Here is a 25,966-nt window from a genome sequence, read left to right on the forward strand (position 1 = left end):
ATATTCGGCACATTCGGGGTAAAGATAATGTCATTGCTGACGCTTTATCGCGTGTCTAATAAGAATAAATTGTTGTTGAAAAATTCAGGTAAGACCATTTGTATTCCTACAATTTATTCACTTAAGGGTGAGGGTGTTATGTGTCTCTGTGTGACATTTGTGTCTGAGTCCCTAGGTGGCGTTGAGGGGGAGTCCCTATTCCTCGAGAGTTGCGTGACGTCATCAGGGATTCCAGATAAATAGGCTGCGAGGCGACAATGGCGTGGCTCTCTCTTTCGGCTCTATTGTTCTCGAGGGCGCCTTTTTCCCTTCGCCTCTTTGGGGGCTATGTTTTGTTTTATGTTTGGGTTTAATTTGTAACTTTGTTATTTAAGATGTAATCCTTTGTTTCGTTATCAGTAGCGGGTAGCGTATTTGTTTGTTAGCGCACGTTTTGTGTTTAGTTAGTAAGATCTGAGCGAGGGAAGCAGCTGTCCGGAAGATTCACCTGTTTTATTTTCTATGCGGGAGTCAGGTAAGAACTTTACTCCGAGAACAGGTGGAGTCAGGCGTTCTGTTCCTTAGTGCTACTACCCGTTAACTGATATTATTTCTTTTGTTGATTTGCTTGATTTAGCTTGGTAAACATCCTTTTTGAATTCTTGTTTGTTATTTGAATGTTTGATTGGATTTTTGTTCATTTAAGAATAAATGGAGGCGTCTCGAAATTCACACCAGACGTTGTGACTCTTTTATATGTTCGGCCTGTGTCATTTTTGTAATGATATAATTTAACGAGCTTTAAAATGGCTATAGGCCGTAACAACAGTCGCATAATTTTCAACATTTTGATGGGCAGATGATTACAGTATTTCACTAGTTATAAAATGAGATGCGTTTGTAAACCTGCTTTCACAGACATTATCCACCAAAAATAAAAGCTAAGGGGTTTATCTCTTTGTCACGGCATGCAAAGGAGGACTCATTAGCAAATGTGAAAAGTGACAGTTTATTGACAATAATCCAAAAATACAAGAAAGGCACCTCCTGGCGCTCCCAGACGAACCTACCCATTGATTGTAATCATCAATACGAGGAAGTGATTCAGAATGTCCCTAGCAGGAACCCAACTTCTCTCCTCCGGACCATAACCTTCCCAGTCCACCAAGTACTGAAATCTGCGTCCCCTCCGCCTAGAGTCCAGGATACGGTTGACCGAATAAGTAGGTTCCCCATCTACGAGGCGTGGCGGTTTAATGGGTGAATGAAAAACTGGTTTCAATTTGGAGACATGGAAAACGGGATGAATTCTCCTGTGTGCTGGAAGAAGGTAGAGGTGGACTGCCACTGGGCTAAGGATCTTAGTGACAGTAAATGGGCCAATGACTTTAGGAGCTAGTTTGTTACAAACGGAGTGGAGTGGAATATTCCTGGAAGAAAGCCACACTTTTTGACCAACGACGTAGACGGGAGACTTTGACCGGTGGCGATCGGCAGGAGCCTTGGTGTGCGCTCCCACCTGGAGAAGAGTCTCTCGGGCTCAAAAACGAGAGCGATGAACAAAATCGAGAACAAAATCGAGATCGATGTGGGACCAGGGTCTCGAAAGGACCGACAGCGGCTGAAGTAACCCCTCTAGGGGTTGATTGGAAGTCTTACCACGAGCACAAACAGAGCAGGCCAAAACAAGATCTCGGATGTCACGAGCCATGGAACGCCACCAGAATTGCTGTCTAATGAGAAACCTAGTGCGATTAACTCCTAGATGACAAGCCACGTTAGAACAATGACCCCATCAAATAACGTTGGACTGTAAACCAAAAAAAAGTTAGACAGGTTCACCGGCTCATTCTGCAACAAAGAACAAGACACAGACGGACAGGCAGACAAAAGACAGGAAGCATAACAAGTGTCACTCCACATAGAGATGGAGTTATGACCCCACTCCACCCTAGGATTGTGGTGAACCAGCCAGGGATGACCAAGGACAATGGGAACAAGAGGGGACGCTGTGAGCAGAAACGTAAGTTCCTCCGTGTGATTCCCAGAAGTGATCAGGGTGATAGGGCCAATAGTGTGAGTTATGCTGGGAAGTGTCTGTCCATTAAGAGCATTAACGGAGATCTTATGGTTGAGAGGCATTATAGGAATCTAAAGGTGTTGAGCAAGGTACAGGTCCATAAAATTACCTTCAGCTCCGGAGTCCAGCAGAGCCTGGCAGTTGTGGACTCTGGCTGCCCACTGCAGGTTTACCGGGAGGAGAGAAGTAGACAAGGATTCTTCCAGAGACAGCCCACCCGACAGTAACCTCCGTACTACTGTCGGGCCTGACCTTTTACTGGGCAGTCAATCAGAAAGTGACCCGCTGTCCCACAATACAGGCAGAGTCCCTTGGACTTCCTCCAGTCCCTCTCCTCCCGGGAAAGCCGAGCTCTACCCACCTGCATGGGTTCGTAATCAGATGTTGGACTGACCGTATTGCTGGAAATGTTGACAACGTGCCCCAGGAATTCCGATACAGGGGTCTGGTAGACTAGCTGGTCACGTCACTGTAGGCGTAAATCAACCCGAAGAGCCAAGGTGATTAGTCCATCGAGATCTGTGGGTAACTCCAGTGTGAAAATCTCCCTTTGAATACGGTCAGCCAAATCATGCAGGAACACAGACGGCAGGGTGGTGTAGTGGGCGATCTCAGCTCTTGCAGTTGGTTGGTGAGCTCGGACACCTGCACTACCAGGGCTTGCATGGCTCGTCCCGTAGCCAACATCTGTTCCTCCTGACGATCCATACGAGCGTTGTTAGAGGATAAAATATCCTGTAGTGCCGATGCATTCGCTGAATCCATACTTGGTCAGATTGTTCTGTTACGGCATGCAAAGGAGGACTCAGTAGCAAATGTGAAAAGTGACAGTTTATTGATAACAATACAAAAATACAAGAAAGGTGCAGGTAACATGAAAATAGTGCAGCAAAGAGTTAATCCTGGTAGCGCAGGGACGCAGATGGGCAGCCGTGTCCCTTCCGCGAGACTAGCAACCATCCAGCAGGAACCGAAACCGGGAATCCACGGGAGGCGAAAATCAGGAAAAGAGAACCAAACAAACAACCAGGAACACAACGAAAACACCAACGATCTGACAACACACAGGCATTAAAGGTGCCATAGAATGCATTGAGAGAATATTTAAAATTGTTCTCTGATATCTACATAGATAGTATTTGGCATAGGAAAGGGCAAAAAATCTCCAGAAATGGTTTTACAGGTCCGTTTACAACCCTAGAATTTGCCCCTGGATGAAATGCTGTTATTTGGAAGCCTCATGAATATTAATGAGCTCTGCTCTGATTGGATGTTTCACAGACCGGCTCAACTCTATAGCTCGCACATGGATGAAAATATATATTTAATTAGGAGCTCTAGCCGCTTTTAATATGCGGTTTGTTGAATCTGCCGTTTTGAATCGCCGACATTTTAGTCTCATTTGTGATCGCATGTGCTCTGTGTAAAGTTACAATGCAGATCCTGAAAAAAACAGCTAAAACCAGCCTAGGCTGGTTGGCCGGTTTTAGCTGGTCAACCAGCCTGGTTTTAGCCTGGTCGGCAGGCTGGTTTTAGAGGGGTTTTGGCCTTTTTTCCAGCCTGGCCAGGCTGGTCAGGCTGGTCTTAGCTGGTCAGGCTGGAAAACCACCAGCTAAAACCAGCCTGACCAGCCTGGCCAGGCTGGGAGACCAGCTAAAACCAGCTACTTCCAGCTTAAACCAGCTAATACCAGCCAACCAGCCTAGGCTGGTTTTAGCTGTTTTTTTCAGCAGGGGAAGGACTGCTTCTTACCACGATAGTTGAGCTGCTCATTTCTCAAGATCTGTAAATCATCAACCATCATCAGCACGTTTATTTCTCCATCATTCACCATCATCAGCACAGTCATCTCTCTGTTTATGTGGTAAGTGAAATCCTTTGTATTGCAATGTAACAGGCTAGCGCTAGCATTAAGCTAACCGTGTCCCTTCTGTGGCTTGCCTTGTGTTACTGATGTGCTGACGTTATCGATGATTGGGCGATGCAAATGTTGGGGGCGTAAGTTAACTATTAACGATCCCCAAGTCTGTTTCGTAACAGTCGGGTATATGTTGGAATTGACCTATTTTTCGGTGGTCTTTTGCAAATACTAGATTTATATAAGAAGGAGGAAACAATGGTGTTTGAGACTCATGGTATGTCATGTCCATGTACTAAACTGTTATTATTTAACTACTCCAAGGTAAATTTAGTTTTCCATTCTATGGCACCTTTAAATAGCAGAGCTAACGAGCCACAGCTGAAGCTGATCAGCTCGTCAGCGACATATATTATTAGCTGTATTTTTGTTATTATATTCTAATTGTTTGGCTTCCTAAAACACTACTGTAAATGTAATTTAGACTGAGACACTTATATGAACTAAAAAGAGGAGTTCCCTTTAAATTTCAGGTCCAATTCAGCTCTTCTTTTTTATTATTAATAATTTTTAAATGTGTATGCTGAACCTGCATTGGAGCCACCAGATGAATTTAGCTTTAAAATGTACAAAATCCAGGGGACCCCCCTACAGGGACCTCACAAAAAGCTGTAGGAAACTCTGATTTTATAGGAACTACTCTTTTATTTTGCTTTTAGTAAACAAATTGTGTATATCTTGGGACTATATACAAGCATATTTGGCTAAACAGATCTCCATGATGATTGGAAAAGTAAATGTCAGACCACATACTTCACAAGAAATCTATTTCCTCACAATAATGGACAACAATTCATAATAGCTTATACCTAGAATACTACCTCCGTGTCCTCTGCCAACCGAGCAGTGTTTTTGACAGCCTTTATTTATTTATTTTTTACCACATTGGATCTTAGGGGGGCTTTAGTCCCTGAACCTAGAGTTTTTTGTTTTGCCTCAAAATAATGGGCTTAACACTTATTCAACAATAATTAAAAAAACATTTCACTTAACATATATTGAAAGTAATTAAAAGTTATACATAATAACCTCAAGTGTTTTTTCTATTCCATTTACCATGACCTCTTGGATCAGGTGTTGAAAACAGTTGATTTAATAACATTCAATTAAACGAAAAGTCTTTTGTCTCAATATTAGATTAATTTTATAATGATTAATTGTTAAATAATAACCTCCTATTTTTTCCCACCAAATTATCTGAATGAAAATGATTTGTGTTTGTGAATGAAGTGACCACAGTCACTGTGCTGGGCTGGGGTGCGCGCATCTCGAGCTCGCGCGCTGTTTTTAGTTTGCTGGGCTGGTCTCGTGCACGGGCTCGTGCACAGTCTCCAGGCAGCGGTGAGAAACCCCGTAGCAGGAACTGGCTAAGCAGCCTTTAGCATCCAAGATGGCGGGAGCAGACAGCGACGACTCTCTTTACCCTATTGCCGTACTAATTGACGAATTAAGGAATGAAGATGTTCAGGTAAACAAAATACGTAGTTTAACAACAATATCTAGTTTGAGAAATAGACGCGAACGCGTAGGCTTGGATTGACAGCAGTAAACAGTTAGCTACCAGCAACCGGTAATATGGGCCTGTCCTAGTTTAGCCAAGCGGTTAGCAACGAGAAGATAATTCAGCGATCAAGACATTACAGGAATATATATCAATTTCAAAGACAGATAAAGCCACCAGCAAGCCATTTAGTACACCTACATGTATTATAGGGTGTGTGTAAAATGATTTCGTTTCGAGTGTAAATGACGCAGAGAAGTTTGTGTGTTTGCTAACACGGCTAGTTATGTGATTTAACTGGTATGTCATTGACTCGCCCACTTAATCAGAGAATCACAACATTTCATTACAAGACATTTTAAAACACTTAAGTATAAATGTTGAGTAGTTTGCACTATAACTACACATTGATATAGTTTGTCATTTCAGTGAAAAGCGAATCAAGCAACCGTAAGCGATAAGAAGATAATTCAGCGACACTTCAGATTTATTAGTTAACTTAATTCGTATTTACAGCATTTAATATCTGTTCCATATATGTTTACAAATGTAAAACACACCAGTTACTGATTATTAGCAACTGTCACCAAAAGGTGAGCTCATTTTCCTCTTATTATTAATATTCAGGACTTATAATTAGAGGACTCAAATAAATGTTTTAGTTTTTTCGGTCTCAATGGATAGGTTAAGATGTCATTATTCCTTTAGTCTGCCATCTGTCAAGCCATCATTTAGAGTTCATAAGTTGTAAACAATAACCTAGTAGTCTGTTTGGTCCCTTAGCAAGTCAGATGTTTAAATACCAAGACTCTGTTCTTTACTTACTTTTTTGCCTTTTTCATGTAGTTACGATTGAACAGCATTAAGAAACTGTCCACCATCGCCTTAGCTCTAGGCGTTGAAAGAACACGCACTGAACTTCTGCCTTTCCTCACAGGTAAGGAACTGCTATTTTTTCCAATCTATGATTGCAACAGATTTATTTTAGTTGTAGTAAACTCTTCTCATGCATATCTTTTTGTGACTGATCAGATACCATCTATGATGAGGATGAAGTTCTGCTTGCTCTTGCTGAACAACTGGGGAACTTCACCATGCTGGTTGGAGGCCCTGAATATGTGCACTGTCTCCTTGTAAGTTATTTGACTTAATTTCATGCTGAAATAGACTAAATGAGAGAATTCTCAATTGTTTGCTTGTACTTGCTGACTTGTGTATTGTTTTTTGTAGCCCCCTTTGGAGAGTTTGGCTACAGTTGAAGAAACAGTGGTGCGAGACAAGGCAGTGGAGTCGCTGCGGAAGATCTCCCATGAACACTCTCCAGTGGACCTGGAAGTGCACTTTGAGCCACTGGTGAAGCGTTTGGCCAGCGGAGACTGGTTCACATCGCGTACCTCTGCCTGCGGACTTTTCAGTGTCTGCTACCCACGAGTTTCCAGTACAGTCAAAGCTGAGATTCGCCAGTAAGTTTTCTTTTTTCTATAATGCTGCATTTTCATTTTGGAAACGTTGATGCATTTAATACAGGGTTGTTCACACTTATTTTACACTCAGTTTTAAAAAAAAATCACTATGATTTCAAAATTATGTCTTTTTTTATGGAATATATTGCAATGTCTATATAAATTACTCTTTGGCTTATCTGTGCACATAATTTTTTTGTAGATTCTTGTGCCTTTGTAATTCTGCCAAATACATAAATTATGTTTTAAAGATGAATGTAATACAATAATTTGACTAAAATCAGCATAAATTAAGTCAATGAAAGAAATGGCTTTTAAATAATAATATTGAAACTATTGTAATATATGTGACCCTGAACCACAAAACCAGTCATAAGGTTAAATTTTACAAAACTGAGATGTATACATCATATGAAAGCTCAATAAATAAGCTTTCTATTGATGTATAGTTTGTTAGGATAGGACAATATTTGGCCAAGATACATCTATTTGAAAATCTGGAATCTAAGGGTGCAAAAAATCAAAATACTGAGAAAATCACCTTTAAAGTTGTCCAAAGTAAGTTCTTAACAATGCATATTACTAATCAAAAATTACATTTTGATAGGTTTACAGTAGGAATTTTACAAATAATCTTAATGTAACATGATCTTTACTTAATTTCCTAATGATTTTTGACATAAAAGAAAAATCAGTAATTTTGACCCATACAATGTATTTTATTTTTGGCTATTGCTACAAATATACCCCAGCGACTTAAGACTGGTTTTGTGGTCCAGGGTCACATATGTGACCCTGGACCACAAAACCAGTCTTAAGTAGCACGGGTATATTTGTAGCAATAGCCAACAATAAAGATGTCCATTGTATGGGTCAAAATTATCGATTTTTCTTTTATGCCAAAAGTAAAGATCATGTTCTATGGAGATATTTTGTACATTTCATACCATAAATGTATGAAAACTTAATTTATTGATTAGTAATATGCATTGCTAAGAACTTTATTTGGACAACTTTAAAGATGATTTTCTCAATATTAGAATTTTTTGCATGCTCAAATTCCCTTATGACTTATGGTTTTGTGATCCAGGGACAAATATGGTGCTAGAATCTCCTTAAAACTTAATGGCCCTAAAAACTTATTTAGGGCCATTAAGATTTTTTTATTGGTAATTCCCACATAAGTGATTCTCATGGGTGTCTCATTACTGTTAATTCTTGCAAGTACATAAATGTATTACAGTAAAAAGATTAATGTAATTAAATCTGAAGTATTGATGTTTGATTATTTTCCTTTTTCACAATGGAAAAAAAGGTTCTAAAACAAGCATAATTTAGATTTTGGGGTAAAACATGATCCGGACATGTTTTTAACACATTTTGTAATATTCACACCAGTGTATATGCATATTAAATGCATTCCCACTTTGCACATCCCTTCTTTCTTTTGCTGTGGCATATTTTTTGTATTAACAGTTTCAGCAGCTGTAGGGTTCCAGCTGGTTTATATCTTATTGAGTTTAATACGGAATCTATAGCACATTGTGACGTCAGACACATTTTTGTCCTGGTGTGAATAGGTCCATAGAAGCGTATTGCTTAAATGTATTGTTTATTGTGGTAATTATTCACTCTGGGTGTGAGTAGCCTTTTAGACTGAGCTTAATTAGTTACAGCTTGTTAAAATCACCATAGTGGAAAGGAAAATCAATACCTCATCGTCCTTATTTTCTGTTTCATTGGAAACATGTTAACACATGCATCATCTCTCCTCAGGCACTTCCGTACCCTGTGTTCTGATGATACTCCCATGGTGCGGCGTGCAGCCGCCTCCAAGCTGGGTGAATTTGCCAAAGTGTTAGAGCTGGAGTATGTCAAGAGTGACATCATTTCTCTCTTCACTGCATTGGCATCTGACGAACAGGTCTGGTTTCAGTAATACTCACTAAAATATACACACTCTAATTCCGTCATTACTCAAACCACAGCTAAATTCTCCGAGCACATGTTGCATGACAAGACCATTGGAGGCTTGAAAGGTTTTCATTGTGTTTATGTAACACGGTGCTGGAGCAGAATTGTATGTTAAATATCAAAGTGTTTTCTTCTGACATCTGAATGCAAACATTTACATCACTGTAGGACTCTGTTCGTCTCCTGGCTGTGGAGGCTGGCGTCAGTATTGCCACTCTGTTGCCTCAAGAGGATCTGGAAGCTCTGGTTATGCCCACTCTGCGCCAGGCAGCAGAGGACAAGTCCTGGAGGGTTCGCTACATGGTTGCAGACAAATTCTCTGATGTAAGCCAAAAGCAAATCATGTGTGATGTTAATTATACGTAATTGAATTTTATTGAAAAATCCTAGTGTTTATCACAGAATTCCATTACTGTTCAAGTTAGGGCTTGGTAGGATTTTTAAAAGTATCAAAGGCTGCATTTGTTTAAAAACAGTAATATTGTTGAATATTTCAATTGAAAATAACTGCTTTCCATTTTAACATTTTATAAAATGGAATTTATTCTTGTGGCAAAACTGAATTTTCAGCAGCCATTATTCCAGTCTTCAGCATCACATAATTTGGTGCTTTTTATCACAGCTGAAAATGGTTGTCCTTTTTAATATCTTCGTTATAACAAACCAGTCTTGAACTACACTGCAGTCTGTTGAAGCGACTGGCTGCTACTTTGTGTGTGCCACACAACGGACCAGGGTCAGAAATTAACTTTTTTTTTTTTTACATTTGTAAGGGCAATTTTTATAATCACCTTATAATAAAAAAACATATATATACATTTATCCAATTACTTTAATATTTGAAACTGTTGTCAATTACCATATACCGGTACTCTAAAATTGTATCTAAATGAAAAAACGAGCTCATAGGGTTGCAATATTATAACAAAAATCATTATTGTATATTATTGCTTTTTTTGCTGTAATTATTATTAATATCGATATAGAAAACAATATAAACTGTAATATAAACTACATTTAGCGAATCTGAATGTAATTCTGCGAATTGACACTTTCATTTTCACATTTCATTTTAATCGCAACAGCCGTAATATGTTGTTTACTTGTGCAGGGAGAATTTTTGCGTCTTTGTCTTGAATTTATGGGGCTTTTTTGTTCATTTTAGTGGCATATTTGCCACAAGCCCTCATTAATTTCCTCCCCCAACACACTGCGATCAGCAAATTCTTGTTGTAGTTCGTTACATCAGACAAACTATTGTGAGCTTAAGTGAGTCCAGTATAAGCTAAGTAACCACCTTGTCTGACTGATAAAAGCCACTAAATCGTTTGAGGTTCATAAATGAATGTTGTTTCAGTATTGACAGAGCTCTACCAGTAAATGGCGATCCAGCAATCACTGCTTTATGATGTGTATTTGTGTACCCTGTAACTTTTTTTTTTTTATATTGCTAATGTTATATAAGCTACCTGGAAACCTCTTCTCTGTTATGTATCCCTGCTAAGGTTCAGCAGCTGGATCACAGTTTCAGGATGACACCTCATAAAAGTTCACTGGTCTCTATAATCCTGCTCTGATGCACACTGCTCATTGTTGTGCAACATGACCTAAATGCAGTTTCTTTCCATAATAATATGATAATATTTGTCGTGTCATCGGATGATTGTGGATTATCCTGATCCACTCTTAATGTCAGATATGGGAAAGGAAATGTTGAATGCTGCGATATAAATACCTAGAAATATCCTGGTTTAAAGAGCAATGACCACAGGCGTTTTGACCTGCTTTAGAAATGAGAATTATGCACCACATCTAATGCGCAGTGCTAGAATAGACTTGATTGTATCCTAGCATGCACCGGAAGTGTCTTTGTCCTTGAGTCTGCAGGAAATGTTGAAGTGCTACTGTGAAATGGAAATGTGAAGTGACATGCTTGTCTCTGTGAATTTATAGCTGCAGAAAGCTGTGGGTCCAGAAATCACAAAGAATGACCTAGTGCCAGCCTTCCAGAACCTTTTGAAAGACTGCGAGGCTGAGGTTCGTGCTGCTGCTGCAAACAAAGTAAAAGGTGAGAAAAAGCACCAAATCTGCTAAATCACTCCTTTTACTTTGAGTAATAGATATTTTCAGTAAAATAAGTTGCAAATGCAACTTGGATGTCTATAAATCAAAATTGCATTGAGAGAAATAAAGATGCATAAGCATTTGTCATGTTTTATTACATTTAAAAAGTGTAAAATGTTGGTAAATAATTAAAATAAGTGACATTTAGTACAAAACTGAAAAATATAAGTATAAAACAAATTATAGTAGGGCCCTATGGAATCAGTTTTATTTTTTCTCAAATTCCTTTTTTCTGTTTGAATTTTCTTGGAGTGTTTTTTTTTTTTCTCTTTTTTTCCATTTTGATGGTTAAATGAAAACAAATAAGCTGTGGCAAATTTCAGAAAAAAGTATGTGTGTGTGCATATCAGTGTTGTAGTCGAGTCACCAACTGTCGAGTCCGAGTCGAGTCTCGAGTCCCAGTGTTCGAGTCCGAGTCCAAGTCCGAGTCACCAAAGAAGAGTCCGAGTCGAGTCCAAGTCGAGTCACCATTACCAGAGTTCGAGTCCGAGTCGAGTCTCAAGTCCCCAGTGTTCGAGTCTACATGTCTCCAGTTGTGGCACGATTATATTTAATAGTTTAAATATTTTTTTATATATTTCTGATATATAAGTAACATTAAAGGATTAGTTTACCTCAAAATGAAAATGTCCTAATAATTTACTCACCCTGACGAAGAAACAAGAACAACCAACTGAGTTGGCATTGAAGTCCATTAAGTAAACATCCTGAAATGATTTTCTTTAAAAAATATATATATATATTTTCCACTGAAAAAAAAAAAAAGATCCTGTATGGCAATGGGAGGAGTACATGATTAGGAGATTTCCATTTTTGTGTGAACTAATCCTTTAACACTGTATTACAGAAATACACTCAGCGAAAAAAAGAAACCTGCATTTTACAGGACACTGTATTTTAAAGATACTTAAAACGTAAAAATCAATACGAAATGCAGAGAGAGAGAGAGAGATTGTGTGTGTGACAGAACTATTTAACGTGTGTGTGTGTGTGTGTGTGTGTGTGTGTGTGTGTGACGGCAAGCGACTGGTCAGAAAGCAACGTGTAACGTCTGACATGTTTCTTGTCGACACCACAGGATTTTAAGAGTCAAAATTGCAAAAAAAATGTTTAATCTGACACAGTGACTATCGCAACAGACAAATATCGCAAAAATCTGATCCGGCACAGTGACTAGTAACGTTAAGTTATCAACAGACAAAAAAAATGCTGTAATCTGAACCAGACATACATTAACCCTAGCTTCTTCTATTTGTTATCATATATGCATTAGTCAATAATATTTTTTTGAAAAAAGCTAACGTTAGGCAATGGAAAGCATTTTGCTTATGTTTCTGGGTGCATCCGTGACAGGTGTCTGTTAAAGTTTGAGGTTGTCCCAGTCTTTTCCTCAATTGTGCGATTACACACACAACATAGCGCTGCTCTTTCCAGCATTAGAAGCAAAATTCGCGTAGGCGAACTTCACGATCCGGGGCACGTCTTTCTGCATTTTACAAATGTGAACATTTAGCCCGCAAATCATGCATCATTCATTGCACGAGCGTAAAAGTGAGTGACGTCAGTGAGTGTGTTGTCAAGCAAAGAGAGCGAGAGGTAGCAGTGTCTGTGAAGGGAGATCGCGGCCGGTCTTGGGCACGAAACAGGAAAAGTTTAACACCTTATATAATTTTTTATAACATAGTTAGTCAAAAACAAAGTGATGAATGCTCAAGTCCGATTGTATTTATCCTCGAGTCCGAGTCCAAGTACGAGTCATCAATCCGCGAGTCCAAGTCGAGTCACAAGTCCAGAGAGTGGATTCTTGAGTCGGACTCGAGTCCAAAGAATAGTGACTCGAGTCGGACTCGAGTCCGAGTCCAGGACTCGAGTACTCCATCACTGGTGCATATATATATATATATATATATATATATGTATATGTGTGTGTGTATTTATACAACAGTTCTTTCTGGTTCTCAAATCTGATTGGTTGAGAACCATGAGATATTCTAATCGTATCGCTACAGGAACGTCCTTTCACAATTTTGTATCACTCCGCGTGTTCTAGCCGGGACCGTTTTTTTCCGAGTGTCATGGCGGACGTCCAAATCCTGTATCATTTTATAAATAATACTCTTTGTGTGTCACGGAATGTAGTTTTAAGAGGTTTTCAGGCGAGAATGTACTTGTTTGTAGTTCAAATATGCAGTTTGTTAATAAAGATAAAGTCTGTTTGAAAATTCGCTTCGTCGTTTTCGGACGTGCGAGACCCATAACCTCAGGGGGCGTTCTGCACTCATCAATCCGCTCGAGCGCTCTCACCACGGCCAGATCTTCAGGATCTGGCTCTGATGTCTCTGTAGTGGTTACACATGACATGTAATTCATTATGGGTAAATCTAACGGGCAGTCTTTGATCTCATGAATTTATTATTTGTTCCAGATAAGAAGATAGTTCATGTAGCATGTTTATGTAAATTCAATGCTGAATGCTGCCTTTACTCTTGACTGAATTGCCCAGCAACTTTTTGATGCCTGTTTTTGTTGTTTATTAAATATTATTACTCAATAGATAAAAATGTATATAAACTATATTTTAAATGTATTTAATAATAGTACTTAGTATTGAGTAACGTGATTACATTCGTGATGGTGAATTTAGTTAACGTTACATTGTTCCGCCTTTAGATGGCGACAAGAGACCGTGTTATTAGTGAGCAGTTAATAGTGACTTTGGGACTTTTAAACTGAAGTTAAGCGGAAGTTATTTTTAGCTTCAAGTTTGCCACAGCGAATAAATGCACTGAGCAGCAAAATCACCCTTAATAGATGAACAGATATTAACGCTTTCTTCAGTAAACATTCAAACTAATGTCATACACGGCCGTAGCCAGCTATGAGGTCACCGAGGTCCGGACCTCGGTCATTTATGTTCAAAAATAAAATGTCAAGCTCTCTGAATGATTATTTAGCCGTTTAAACCACATCATATCACATGAGTGTTTGCAATTCATGTTGCTGCAAGAAGCTAGTGCAGTGAACGGGGCTTGAGAGCGCGGGTGCAGCCTCCGTTTGTTGCCAGATCCACCTATTATACGTGTTTTTTACCCGTTTTTCCAATTTAGTGTGACACTTTGGGACGTTTATAAAGTGGAAAGTTGAACGTTAGTGTTAGTGATATATTAATCTTATTTACAAAACACAAGCTTTGAACATATTTCGGATATCTTTTTCTTTCTTTTTGTAATTGCTTGTTTTTCGATGCAATATCTGGCAACATTCTACATTCATAAAAAAAGCTTATAGACAATCTGTAACTTAATTGCTGACAGGAAGATACCACAATCGGTAAAACAAACGCAGTGATCATCGTTAATATCTGAAAGAAATGTATAACACTATCAAAAACAATAGCATAATACAAATCTGTTTGTTACAGAATGAAATAGCCTACTATGCCAAATAACGTTAACGTTACTGGCCAGCAGGAAGACGTCTCATGCTCTTTAGTTAACCTTAAGTCATCAAAAAACATTAATCAAAGCAGTGTTTCTCAACTGGTGGGTCACAAAAACGTTTTGAGTGGGTCGCGGAGTGTGCAGTCAAAGAAACAACAAACGTAATTCTGTTTTTTCTGACGCTACACTATTATTTTGAAAGACGTGCGTGAAAGCGGTTGACTCTCAGTAGCTGAGAAAAACGCGTTTTCCTCATTCAGTATCTACGGTCAAATGAGATGTTGTCAAGTTTTATGTCAGTGTCATTATTCTAACGTTATTTTTATAACTTGTTATAAAATAAAAATTCCCTTACCTAAAAAAAACGAACTTTCCATGTAAAACATTATACTGAATAAAAAATCTTTCATAATCATCTACATGTCTGTCTATTTTGAAGTTTAGGCTATATGTAGTGCATTTGTGGGTGTTGTTATTATAGCACAATTCTTAACACCTTACTTCGGACCTCACTAATTTTCAAACCCTGGTTACGGCCTTGATGTCATATCATCGTGAATATGAATAATGAATGCTTCATCAGATGCAGGTACGTTAATGACTCGCTCAGTCCATCTCTCTGCGATAATACTCAAACATGATACAGTGAGATTTTGATGCAGTAATACAATAGGCTTTCAATGAAGCAACTCAACATTCCTTCGTTACTAGTTCTAAAGTGACGTTTTGGAACTAGTAACGAAGAAGCTTATGCTCAGCTGATCAACCGTCAAACTTTGATTTGAATTCATGGCGGAAGGAATAGTTCGCACAAAAGAGGTTTTTTAAAGACACCCTGTTGTTATTTTTTTTATGCATTTACACACTCGTGCTGTCGAACTGTTGTATAAACGCAATATCACACAAGTAGACTTGAGATATGGCTGTATATCGGCATTCTGTGATTACCTACGGCACTCGGCCTGCGGCGAATCACAACCGTGCTGATATACAGCCATATCTCAAGTCTACTCGTGTGATATTGCTCATATATATATATTGAATTTGATAAAATTTGCCTGTTTTCTTTATTCTTTTCTTTCAGTGTCAATATATTGAAATATTTATATTGTGATGGCCCTAGTTGATTTTTTTTGTTGTTGTTTTCAGAATTCTGTGAAAATTTGCCGGAAGACAGTAGAGAGACTATCATCATGACACACATTCTCCCCTGTGTTAAGGTAAAATGCTTTTTTACTCAGCACTTGTCAGCATCTCTGCAGTCTGTCACATTTCAGACTGATTACTTGTGGATCATTGTTCCAGTGCTCATCACATTTAATTGGTGCACAGTTCCAATCCTGGATCACTTACTGGCAGATAACTCTCGAGTCAGCATCTGTTCTTTAAGTGTCTAAGACTTAAACAAGATCAGATTAACAGTATGTCATTGTGTCTGTGGTCTGACCTACTGGCTGTAGCAACACTACAACACTTTTGTGCTCTGTGTCACTTAGTGTATATCAATCAGTGTTTTCTCCTATATTGTGAAAAACATCTTGTTCTGGTGAAAATGCCTCTTCCTTTGCTTCTACTTCAAACGCTTTTGGCCAGGTTATCTTAGTAGCTAATAAATATATATTTTTGAGTGTGTTCATTAGTTTGGACATGTCCACCAAAATACATGCTATGGCCCACAGCATAGATACAAATAATTGCAAGATTCATGGCATCACAGCACATTTTATTACAAACCTTTTGTGTAGCTGAAGTACATGTGAAACTTCCTTAACAGAAGACGGGGAGCTTTGACGTGTTTAATACCAGTATAAACATTCAACATGGTCAATTATGCGTAGACTGCTTTGTTCCGCTTTCTTGTAGACTTGGATATTTTATTGCTTTACATAAGATCTTCCCTCTGCAGTGTGAATGTGTCCTGATACCAGGCATTTGCTTTGATTTCATAATTGTGGCTGAACATTTTATAATGGTTTATGTACAGTACAGTACCATTCAAAAGTTAGGGGTCGATAAAAGTTCGTGATTTTGAAGAGTCCCTTATGCTCACTAAGGCTACATTTATTTGATCAAAAATACAGTAAAGCAGTAGTATTGTAAAATATTTGTACAATTCAAAGTAATTTTAGTTTTAATGTATTAGATGTTTTTGCATTAATGTATAAGAAATATTTATGTATAATTACGTTAAACAGTGATTAATTTCACAATGCTTAATGTTATTGTGGAAACCATTTTCTTTGATGGCAACATAATAAATTGATTTTGTGACTTTGGATTATTTTAATACATCAGTACAAAATAATTGTGTCCCTAAACTTTTTAACGGTAGTGTACACTACCAGTCAAAAGTTGTTGAACAGTAAGATTTTTATTATTTAATAAAGTATATTCTGTTCAACAAACTGCATTTATTTGATCCAAAGTATAGCACAAAAATGCAATTGATTCCTGGGATTTCAAAGCTGAATTTTTAGCATTATTACTCCCTTCACATGATCCTTCAGAAATCATTCTAATATTCTGATTTGCTGCTCAAAAAACGTTTATTATTACTATGATGTTGAAAACGGCTTAGATTTTTTTATTTTGTGGTGAATAAAAAAAATAGAATCCGAAATAGAAATGTAGAGAAGTGTAACATTATACATGTTTTTTTCATCACTTTTGATAAATTGTAAGCATCCTTGCTAAATAAAAGTATTACTTTCTATACCCCCCCCCCGCTCAATATTTAGGTATTTTAAATATTAATAATAATAAAAATAAATGTTTCTATAACAGCAAATCAGCATATTAGAATGATTTCTGAGGATCATGTGACACTAAAGACTGGAGTAAGATTAAGAATCTTACTGTTCAAAAACTTTTGACTGATAGTGTATGTACTCTAGCTTGTATTTAATATAGTAGTTTTTGTTGGAGCAGTGCATATTTTTGCACAATACAGTACAAAAGTTCTTTGTAAAGTTCTTCATTGATTTTCTTTTTCCTTTTATTTGAAATCAGATGGACAAACCAAGTGCAAGATTCTTAACATCTGAGCAAAAAAAGCTTGACATTATGTAACACTTGAGTTATAAACAAACTTAAAACAGTAAATCGGTACTAAAATACTGTCCTGCCCACTGATAGCCAAAATATATCTACCATTGTTAAATTTAAATTTGCCATTGTATCCGTACTGGTTAGGATCAGTAGCAAAATACAAAAACTCCAGTATATATGGATACAAGTAAGAATTTTTTTTTTTTTTTTTTTTTTAAAGATTATTTTGAGGGTTGTGTTGAAGAATTGATAGTCATTGGCATTTTGTTTTTTGCTCCTCTGTCAATAGGAACTTGTCTCAGACACTAATCAGCATGTGAAGTCTGCACTGGCGTCAGTCATTATGGGCCTCTCCACCATCTTAGGCAAAGACAACACCATTGAGCACCTGCTTCCCCTTTTCCTGGCCCAGCTCAAAGATGAGGTAAGCCTGCTGCGCGTGCGTGTGTGTGTGTGTGTGTGTGTGTGTGTGTGTGAGAGGGAGACAGCACAGGTCTGGCTGAGGTAATTTGCGTCATGTTCCAGTCACAGATGATACTTCTGTGCAACTGCTCACTTTGATCCTGTTGAGGTGAGGCATTGCTAATGCTAGCCTTTTAGTGGAAAGCAGAAAGCATTGAAGTGAGAGATGAATGGACGAGTGAGGCACACTATCTCACGTCTCATCTCTTTATTTGCTGGAGCTTTTTGTTGCTTGTTGCTGTCTGTATTGCGATCGCTCTTCTTTAAGCTGCTTGGGAGAAGTCTTTGAACATCTGTCAGTCACACAGACTGCACGAAATAAATAGAACAAAGCCAGCTCCTGGACTGCAGTGTGCATTGATCCATGTTTTAAGTCAGGAAGATGTTTCCTATTCTGTGTCAGTTCTTGTACTGTTGTTCTGCAAAAAGAAAAAAAAAACTCATGTAGTTGTCAGCCTGTAAATTTAGAAAACTTGACGCTTTGCAATGATACACTGGCATTTAATGGTTAACATTCTTGCTGACTGTATGTAGAGATGAATATACAGTGCAACGTGCTGTTTTAATTGCGCACAAATTGCTTGATTAAGACAGTTAAGTGAATCATTTAGTGAATCATTTTGAGCTGATTACAGAGAAAAGTAAAAAGTTATATCTAATTTTATTTGTTGGGAATTTTACTGGGAAAAAGGAATCAGTGCTAGTATTTTCGTATTTTATTTTTAATTTCACTTTAAATTTTATATGCTTTTAGTATTTAAATTTTTTTTCTTTAGCTTAAATTTTTATGTTTAACTTTAGTAATTTTATCAGGGTTCGTACAAGGTGCTTAAAGTGCTTGAAGTACTTGAATTTGACTTTTTAAAATGTAAGGCCTGGAAAACGCTTGAAAATGGCAATATTCCTTAAAAGGTACTTGAGAAATGATTGAGTTGAAATAAGTGTTTAATTTTTTAAATAAACCTATGTTTTCACGTAATGTTCACACAATTACAGATTGCAAACCAGTTGATTCAGATCTGAATTTTGGAGCAGTTTCACAGATCTTTTTTTTTTTTTTTTTTTTTTTTTTTTTTTTTACAGTAGAAAATATCAAACAATAAGTGAAATGTAGTGTAAAGTAGCGTTTAAAGTCCTAGAATTTTATTTTACAGTATCTCTACGAACCCTGTTTTATTTAGTTGCCAAGTTTTTTTTTCCCCCGATATTTTTCATTTCAATTACCAATTTTCTTTTTTAATAGTTGTAGTTGCTAATAACAGCACTCAGTTGTATTGGTTATTGTTTTTTAACATGTTGTCCTGCAGTGTTACAATTTGTCATGTTCTTCCTGTAGTGTCCAGAGGTTCGCCTCAACATCATCTCCAACTTGGACTGCGTGAACGAGGTGATTGGAATCCGCCAGCTTTCTCAGTCTTTGCTTCCGGCGATTGTTGAGCTCGCTGAGGATGCCAAATGGCGAGTGCGACTGGCAATCATTGAATACATGCCCCTTCTGGCTGGACAGCTGGTGAGTCCCAACCGTCAATGTCCTAGAATGCTTTATCCTGAAATAGAGTTCGGAATGTTCCGGTGGTCAGTTCCTATACTTCAGTCTCTCTTAACACTTGAAGCATTTAACTAATTATCCTGTTAGCTTATTGCTGCCAAGTCGCCTTGGGTCGTGTAAGCTAATCTAACTGATATGATGTACCCTTTTTTCCCCCTCTTTCTCGTGCTTGCAGGGTGTAGAGTTCTTTGATGAGAAACTCAATTCTCTATGTATGGCATGGCTCGTTGATCATGGTAGGTTACTTCTCAGGAACATTCATAATAACTCTTGTGCATAATTTGTCCTACACAGTGTTGAATGTAATTCTGTGTGGAATTCTGGTTACTTGTGGTGTAAAAATTAAAACAGCAGTTATGTCAGTAGACTAACGCTTGGTTCTCTGTGATCTTCAGTGTATGCCATCAGAGAGGCAGCCACCTGTAACCTGATGAAGCTAGTGGAGAAGTTTGGAGCAGAGTGGGCACAGAACACCATTGTGCCCAAAGTGCTGGGCATGGCTAATGACCCAAACTACCTGCACAGGATGACTACCCTCTTCTGCATTAATGTGAGTCAGAGCTTATTAGCTTTAACAAACATCTGAGTCACAGAGGAATGTATGGGGTTGGTGCTGATGCACTAGGTGGAAAAGCGCAGTTTGACGTACATTTTGACATTAAAATATATTAGAATCTTTCTCATACTCTTTGTAGAATGGTGCATCATCCATAAAACAATATTTGACTGCTGTAAGTTGTTACAGTATTTGATTTTCATTACATGATTAAAGGAGTCAAAACAATTTACAATAATAAAACTCTAGATGGCTCCAAGCTGATGGGTCGTTAATGTAAACCAATGATATTCACAGAGTTAAACTACTTGGCACAAGCTGATTAGCTCATGTTGCATACGCGACCAATAAGCTTGCTGCTCTACATTTTAAATGGCTGGTTAGCATTCACTAGAGCATTTCGCAGCACACTTTCAGAGTTCCTCTGAAACCCTCCACTTCCCCAGCTCCACCTGTTTAGATCTGCTTTAGGTTATTATATATGCTACTTGTACAGCAGCAGTATGTCTTAGATGCTCACAGAATTATGTCGGCATATGTATTGGCAGTAGCAAGTTCCTGTACTTGTTTGCAGCAGCAACACCAGTAGTTTTCAACAACAGCAGCAATTTAGTAGCGTACCAGATCTATTCCGTCAAGACCAAATACATTAACATTGCCATATCTATAACCATGTGAAAAACTTCAGAGAGTTGTCATGATAGAAATATTGTTAGATTGTTGTCTATAAAAATTTTATGAGAACAATGTTGAATTAATCTTGAACTCCTGCAGTACCACTGATGTGTGTAACTGTCTGTTATAGGCTCTGTCTGAGGTGTGTGGACAGGAGATTACCACCAAACACATGCTCCCTGTAGTGTTCAAGATGTCCAACGACCAGGTAGCCAATGTACGCTTCAATGTGGCCAAGTCTCTTCAGAAGATTGGACCTGTGCTGGACAGCAAGTATGTGTTCAGCCACATTAATGAATTGATTTTGTCAAAAATACTATTTTTCTAAATTAAAAATTTCTGATTTACATACTGCCATTTCATCCTAGATGCTCATGTCTTTTTGTCTTCAGTCACAAAGAAAGTAAGGTTTTTAAAGAACAATCCAGGATTTTTCTCCATATAGTAGACTTCAATAGGGATCAGCAGGTTGAAGGTCCAAATTGCAGTTTTAAGGCAGCTTCAAAGGGCTGTACACGATTCCAGCCGAGGAATAAGGATCTTATCTAGTAAAACAATTGGTATTTTTTCTTTAAAAAAAAATACAAATATACATGGATGTAAACATATCAAAATCTCACCATACGATAATATCTCTATGAAGTCCATGATACAATATTTATTGTGATATTTAAAACCAAAAAAGGACAAATGAAGCGAATTTTTTTTTATTTTTTTAATCTATTTAATGCACTTTGAGTTCAAAATTAAGAGCTCACGCTCATGTTCTTTAATAAGAAAAAGTGAATTAACTGAACTTTAAAGGGGACTCAGCCCTCTTTTTATTGGTGGTGTACTGTCTCAGTCTAAATTACATTCACACTGGTGTTTTACAAAGCCAAACAAATTAGAACATAATAATAAAAGCAGTTTTATATTATTGTTATTCCTATGACAGTAATAGCCATATATTGTAAAACAATTGCACTGTAAAATAAATTTAAATGAATATTTCATAGGTATTTATTTTGCTTTGTAGTAGAGAACTTGCAATACTACTTCCCTCATTTCTACACTTGAAAATGATATTTTGAATTTGGACTGCAGTAACATGACCCATTTAAACCGCTAGCTGACAGCAATTCATATTGCACTTCTAAGCTTTCATTTTGACGGAAAGAGCAGTAGAGTTTTTATTTTATTTTGAAGGAAAACTCCAGCTTCAGTGAAAACAGGCTTCCAAAAACGCATCTTGCTACAAATCTAGTGAAATGCTGTAATCATCTACCACAAAAATAAAGCATAACTGGTGTCCGTTGTGTTCCCAAACTTGTGCTAAACTCACAGCACATGCAATAAACGAGTTTACTGCATTTACTGGGAACTGAGCCGTTCTGAGACACGAGCTGAACTGAAGTGCGCGCTTCGCTTTGAAATGCACTGCAAAAACAGACCTGATGAAGGGATTAAGCCATATTGTGCTTTCGGTTTTTGTTTGTTTGACAGATGCTGTGTCAAAGCTTAATGGTCCAAAACTTGAAAGACCTTTTATGTTAGAATAAGAAGTTTGAATAATTTTTAAAAACTACACTCTTTGCCTGGTAGACCTATCGTTTCATATCGCCATGAGATTGAGACAGTTTTGCTATCGCGATACCACAATATTGTTAATATCATTACATCCATACAAATTCCTATACTTTTTAACCACAAATGCTCATCTTGCACTAGCTGTGCTATGCACATCTTTACGCATTACTTAATCACGTTGAAAAGATCACACGTGATTAGGTCTCCTTTCTTATTTTCTCCAACTTCAAAATCATCCGACATCATTGTTTCACCTTTTTTTTTATGAAGGCCATTTGACTTTGCTTTGTAAACATTGGGTCGGTACTTCTGCCTATTTCATGTGTGACCTTTCCAACATGATCAGGTAATGCATTGTGAGTATTTGTGGTTAAAAAGTATATCATTTTTAGTGTTATAAGAAAATGTCCTATCATTTTGCTAAAAAAAGATGCTTATTTCCATTGGCCACCATTAAAGTAAACTATATGGAGCAAATCCTGGAATGTTTTCCTCAAAAACCTTAATTTCTTTTTGAGTGAAGACAAAGACATGAACATCTTGGATGACATGGGGATTCTTTTTATTCTGGAAGTGAACTTTAATGTGACTTGCATTAGCATCATGTCTAACTTTTAGTTTTTTGATTACAGCTGTCTGCAGACAGAGGTGAAACCAGTGTTGGAGAAGCTGGCATCAGATCAAGACATGGATGTGAAATATTTCGCCCAAGAGGCCATCAGTGGTGAGTTCCGCAACTGCTGCACTCGAGTGTTGTGCAACTGTTGACGCAAACCAAAAAGATACTATCATTCTTAAATACAACCTGTATCAGTGCGAACTGATGACTCACCATTATGTAACACTCGAGTTAAAAAACAACAGACTTAAATCTGTTTGGTTGATTAATATGAACAAAAACAACAGACAGTTTTGACATTTCTTTTTGCTCTCTTCCCAAAGTTCTTTCCCTGGCCTAAAGTACCTACTCGCTGAACGTAAGACCCATCTCTCAAGTTGACCTCCATTGTATTTATTGACATCCAGGATCGTCTGCTGGACTGTTTATGGAGAAACAGTGTGCTCTGTTCCCTCTCAGTGAGAAATGTTTTAGGGATACTTGGCTTCTCTCAGTGTTTTGTTCAACTGTTCACCAAACAAACCATCTTGCTCTTCATTCTCTGTATCTTCACTTGCTAACCCTCAGCCTGGGGTCAAACACTTAGATGGCGTTTTACTATCCACGTAACAATGTAACAAAGCATCATAGATTTAGAAACGTATAGATGTATTGAAGCATCAGTTGTCCAGATTTAACTTTCTGGACTGAATCACTTGCTCTTAGTGCTGATTTTAAGAGTTGACCCATGCATGCGCACAGCATGACAAAGGGGCGAATCACTACTGCACCTAAATCATTTGATTACTGTTCCTGTGCCCTGTCCTACACTGATTGTTGTTGAACCGAGACCCCATGAAGCACTAGCTGCACGTCCGTCTTTTAGCGATGGGCTCTGATACTGTTCCCATATTCTCAAAGTGCTCATCTTCTTAAAGGGACCATGACAAATTTCCATCTGCTTCCTGCAACTGTTATAACAGAGGATGGGCATTCCTAAACGGCCCTTTTTAACTGCAGAAGGCAAGATTCTCCATTCTGTGCCATTGACCGTGTTGCACATTTTCTCTTTTTGTTTTGTTTTTTGAAAAGACCTTTAACTTGTGTCCTTTATATGATGCGTCTGCATGCCTCTTGCACACAGGTTCCATAGACTGTCAGTATATTGAGACGCTCATTAATCACAGGGCATCTTAAACTCCCTCCCGTAACACATTGCTTTTGCCTGTGATGTTGACTGTCCGATTCTTCTTCAGCTTCAGAGTGCAGTCAGTATAGTAGTATCTTCTATGTTATGAGTGTCATTAGAATGTGCTTCGGTTTTTATATGAATATGGTCACATTGCCCTTGATAGAAGGGAACTCAATAAAGAACGTTATATAACCCCATTTCGCTCTGTGTGGACCTTCTGTAATCTGTCAGGTCATATACAGTAAAACGCAATATAGCATGAGGATGTGTCTAAGCTGGGAGTGGATTGCAGCAGAGCTGTTTATTGAAGGAGGCATATCATGAGAAATCAAATTTCCTTCATCTTTGGAAATGAGTTTTTCCAGTTTTCATAGAAGACTGAACTCTCAGAACTTCAAACTTCTCTCCTGGCCTGAAAAAAGTAAAATAAACTACAAAAACCGCTGAATTTCTAAAAAGTGACTTGTGTAATTTATTAAAGCAGTTACCAGCAACTTTCCATGTCCAGTCACAGTGAGGTAATGGCAGGAAAGATCAAATAATGCAGGAATTCCATAAGTTTACACACATAATTTTTTTTTTTTAACAAGGATGCATTATGTGACACTGCAGACAAGCGATGTTGCTGAAAGTTCAGCTTTGCCATCACAGGGTTAAATTCCATTTCAAAATATCTTTAAATGGAAAAGTTATTTTTAATAATGATAATATTTCACAGAACCGACCCCAAACTATTGATTAGTGTATGAAAATCTTCTGTTAATATATGGGCCATTCTACAGGATTAGTCCAAGCTGCTGTCCCACAATCAAAAAACACATTTAAAAAGCATTTAAGTATTCAAGTCTTAGATGTTTATTAAGACCCTTTTATTATCTGTTAAAACCCACAATAATTTAAAATGTCAGTGCGCTAAATACAAAAAAAAAAAAAAAAAAAAAAAAAAAAAATATATATATATATATATATATATATATATATATATATATATAACTAAAAAAAAATTATGATCCTTTTATCTATTGAAACCCACATTAATTAAAAATGTCAAAATAATAGTGTGTCTAAAAAAAAAAAAAAAAGTGAGTAAAGCTCAAAATCGTTAACTTTTATTTCAGTACACACAAATGCATTGGGAACACTGCAAATTCTATTCTTAATCGAAACATGAAGAAAAATGTATCAAATTTGTCATTACTGAAAGTGAAGAAAAATAAATATTATGCTGTTCAAAAAAAAAATAGCAGTGTCTGCATTTTTCTTTACAATCACATCTGTGAAACACTTTTCTTGATTTTGTATCTGCAAATATACATCAAATTAATTAAATGAAATTAAATTAGTCACACCAAAACCTTTGATATATTATATACATGAAGAGAAACACACACCCTTATGTACTAAGACTAGTAGACCTTTGAAAAATCGCATTTCTGAACATCGATGTGCAATTAGACACCACGATCCAAAAAGTCCAGTTGCACAGCATTTTGCAGCCTTTAGACATTCAGTTTCTACTCTTCAATATATAGGCATTGAGGTAGTTAAGTATCCACCTCGTGGAGGTGATATTGATAAATTGCTTTTACAGCGTGAGGCTTTTTGAATTTTTACATTAGACACGTTGTCCCCTAGAGGACTAAATGAAGATTTTGATATTCGTCCATTTCTTTAAATTATTATTATGTCTATACATAAGGGTGTGTTTCTCTTCATGTATATAATATATCAAAGGTTTTGGTGTGACTAATTTAATTTAATTAATTTGATGTATATTTGCAGGTACAAAATCAAGAAAAGTGTTTTTTGAAGTGTACATAAATAACAATATTGTTGTA

General features: G+C 37.3%; 1 protein-coding gene across 1 annotated transcript; it reads left to right on the forward strand.

The window, feature by feature from the left end:
* Positions 1 to 5,317: 5,317 nt before the first annotated feature.
* On the forward strand, positions 5,318 to 24,325 carry ppp2r1ba (protein phosphatase 2, regulatory subunit A, beta a). Its single transcript, XM_073839936.1, has 15 exons — positions 5,318 to 5,445; positions 6,325 to 6,415; positions 6,511 to 6,611; positions 6,709 to 6,941; positions 8,718 to 8,865; positions 9,084 to 9,239; positions 10,869 to 10,983; positions 15,629 to 15,699; positions 17,817 to 17,951; positions 19,326 to 19,499; positions 19,714 to 19,774; positions 19,934 to 20,088; positions 20,900 to 21,042; positions 22,971 to 23,062; positions 23,281 to 24,325. The coding sequence occupies exons 1-15, from the start codon at positions 5,368 to 5,370 to the stop codon at positions 23,295 to 23,297; spliced, it is 1,770 nt and encodes a 589-aa protein (XP_073696037.1). The 5' UTR covers positions 5,318 to 5,367; the 3' UTR covers positions 23,298 to 24,325.
* Positions 24,326 to 25,966: the final 1,641 nt, after the last annotated feature.

Source organism: Garra rufa, chromosome 5, assembly GCF_049309525.1.
Source record: "Garra rufa chromosome 5, GarRuf1.0, whole genome shotgun sequence".
Classification (NCBI taxonomy): Eukaryota; Metazoa; Chordata; class Actinopteri; order Cypriniformes; family Cyprinidae; genus Garra; species Garra rufa.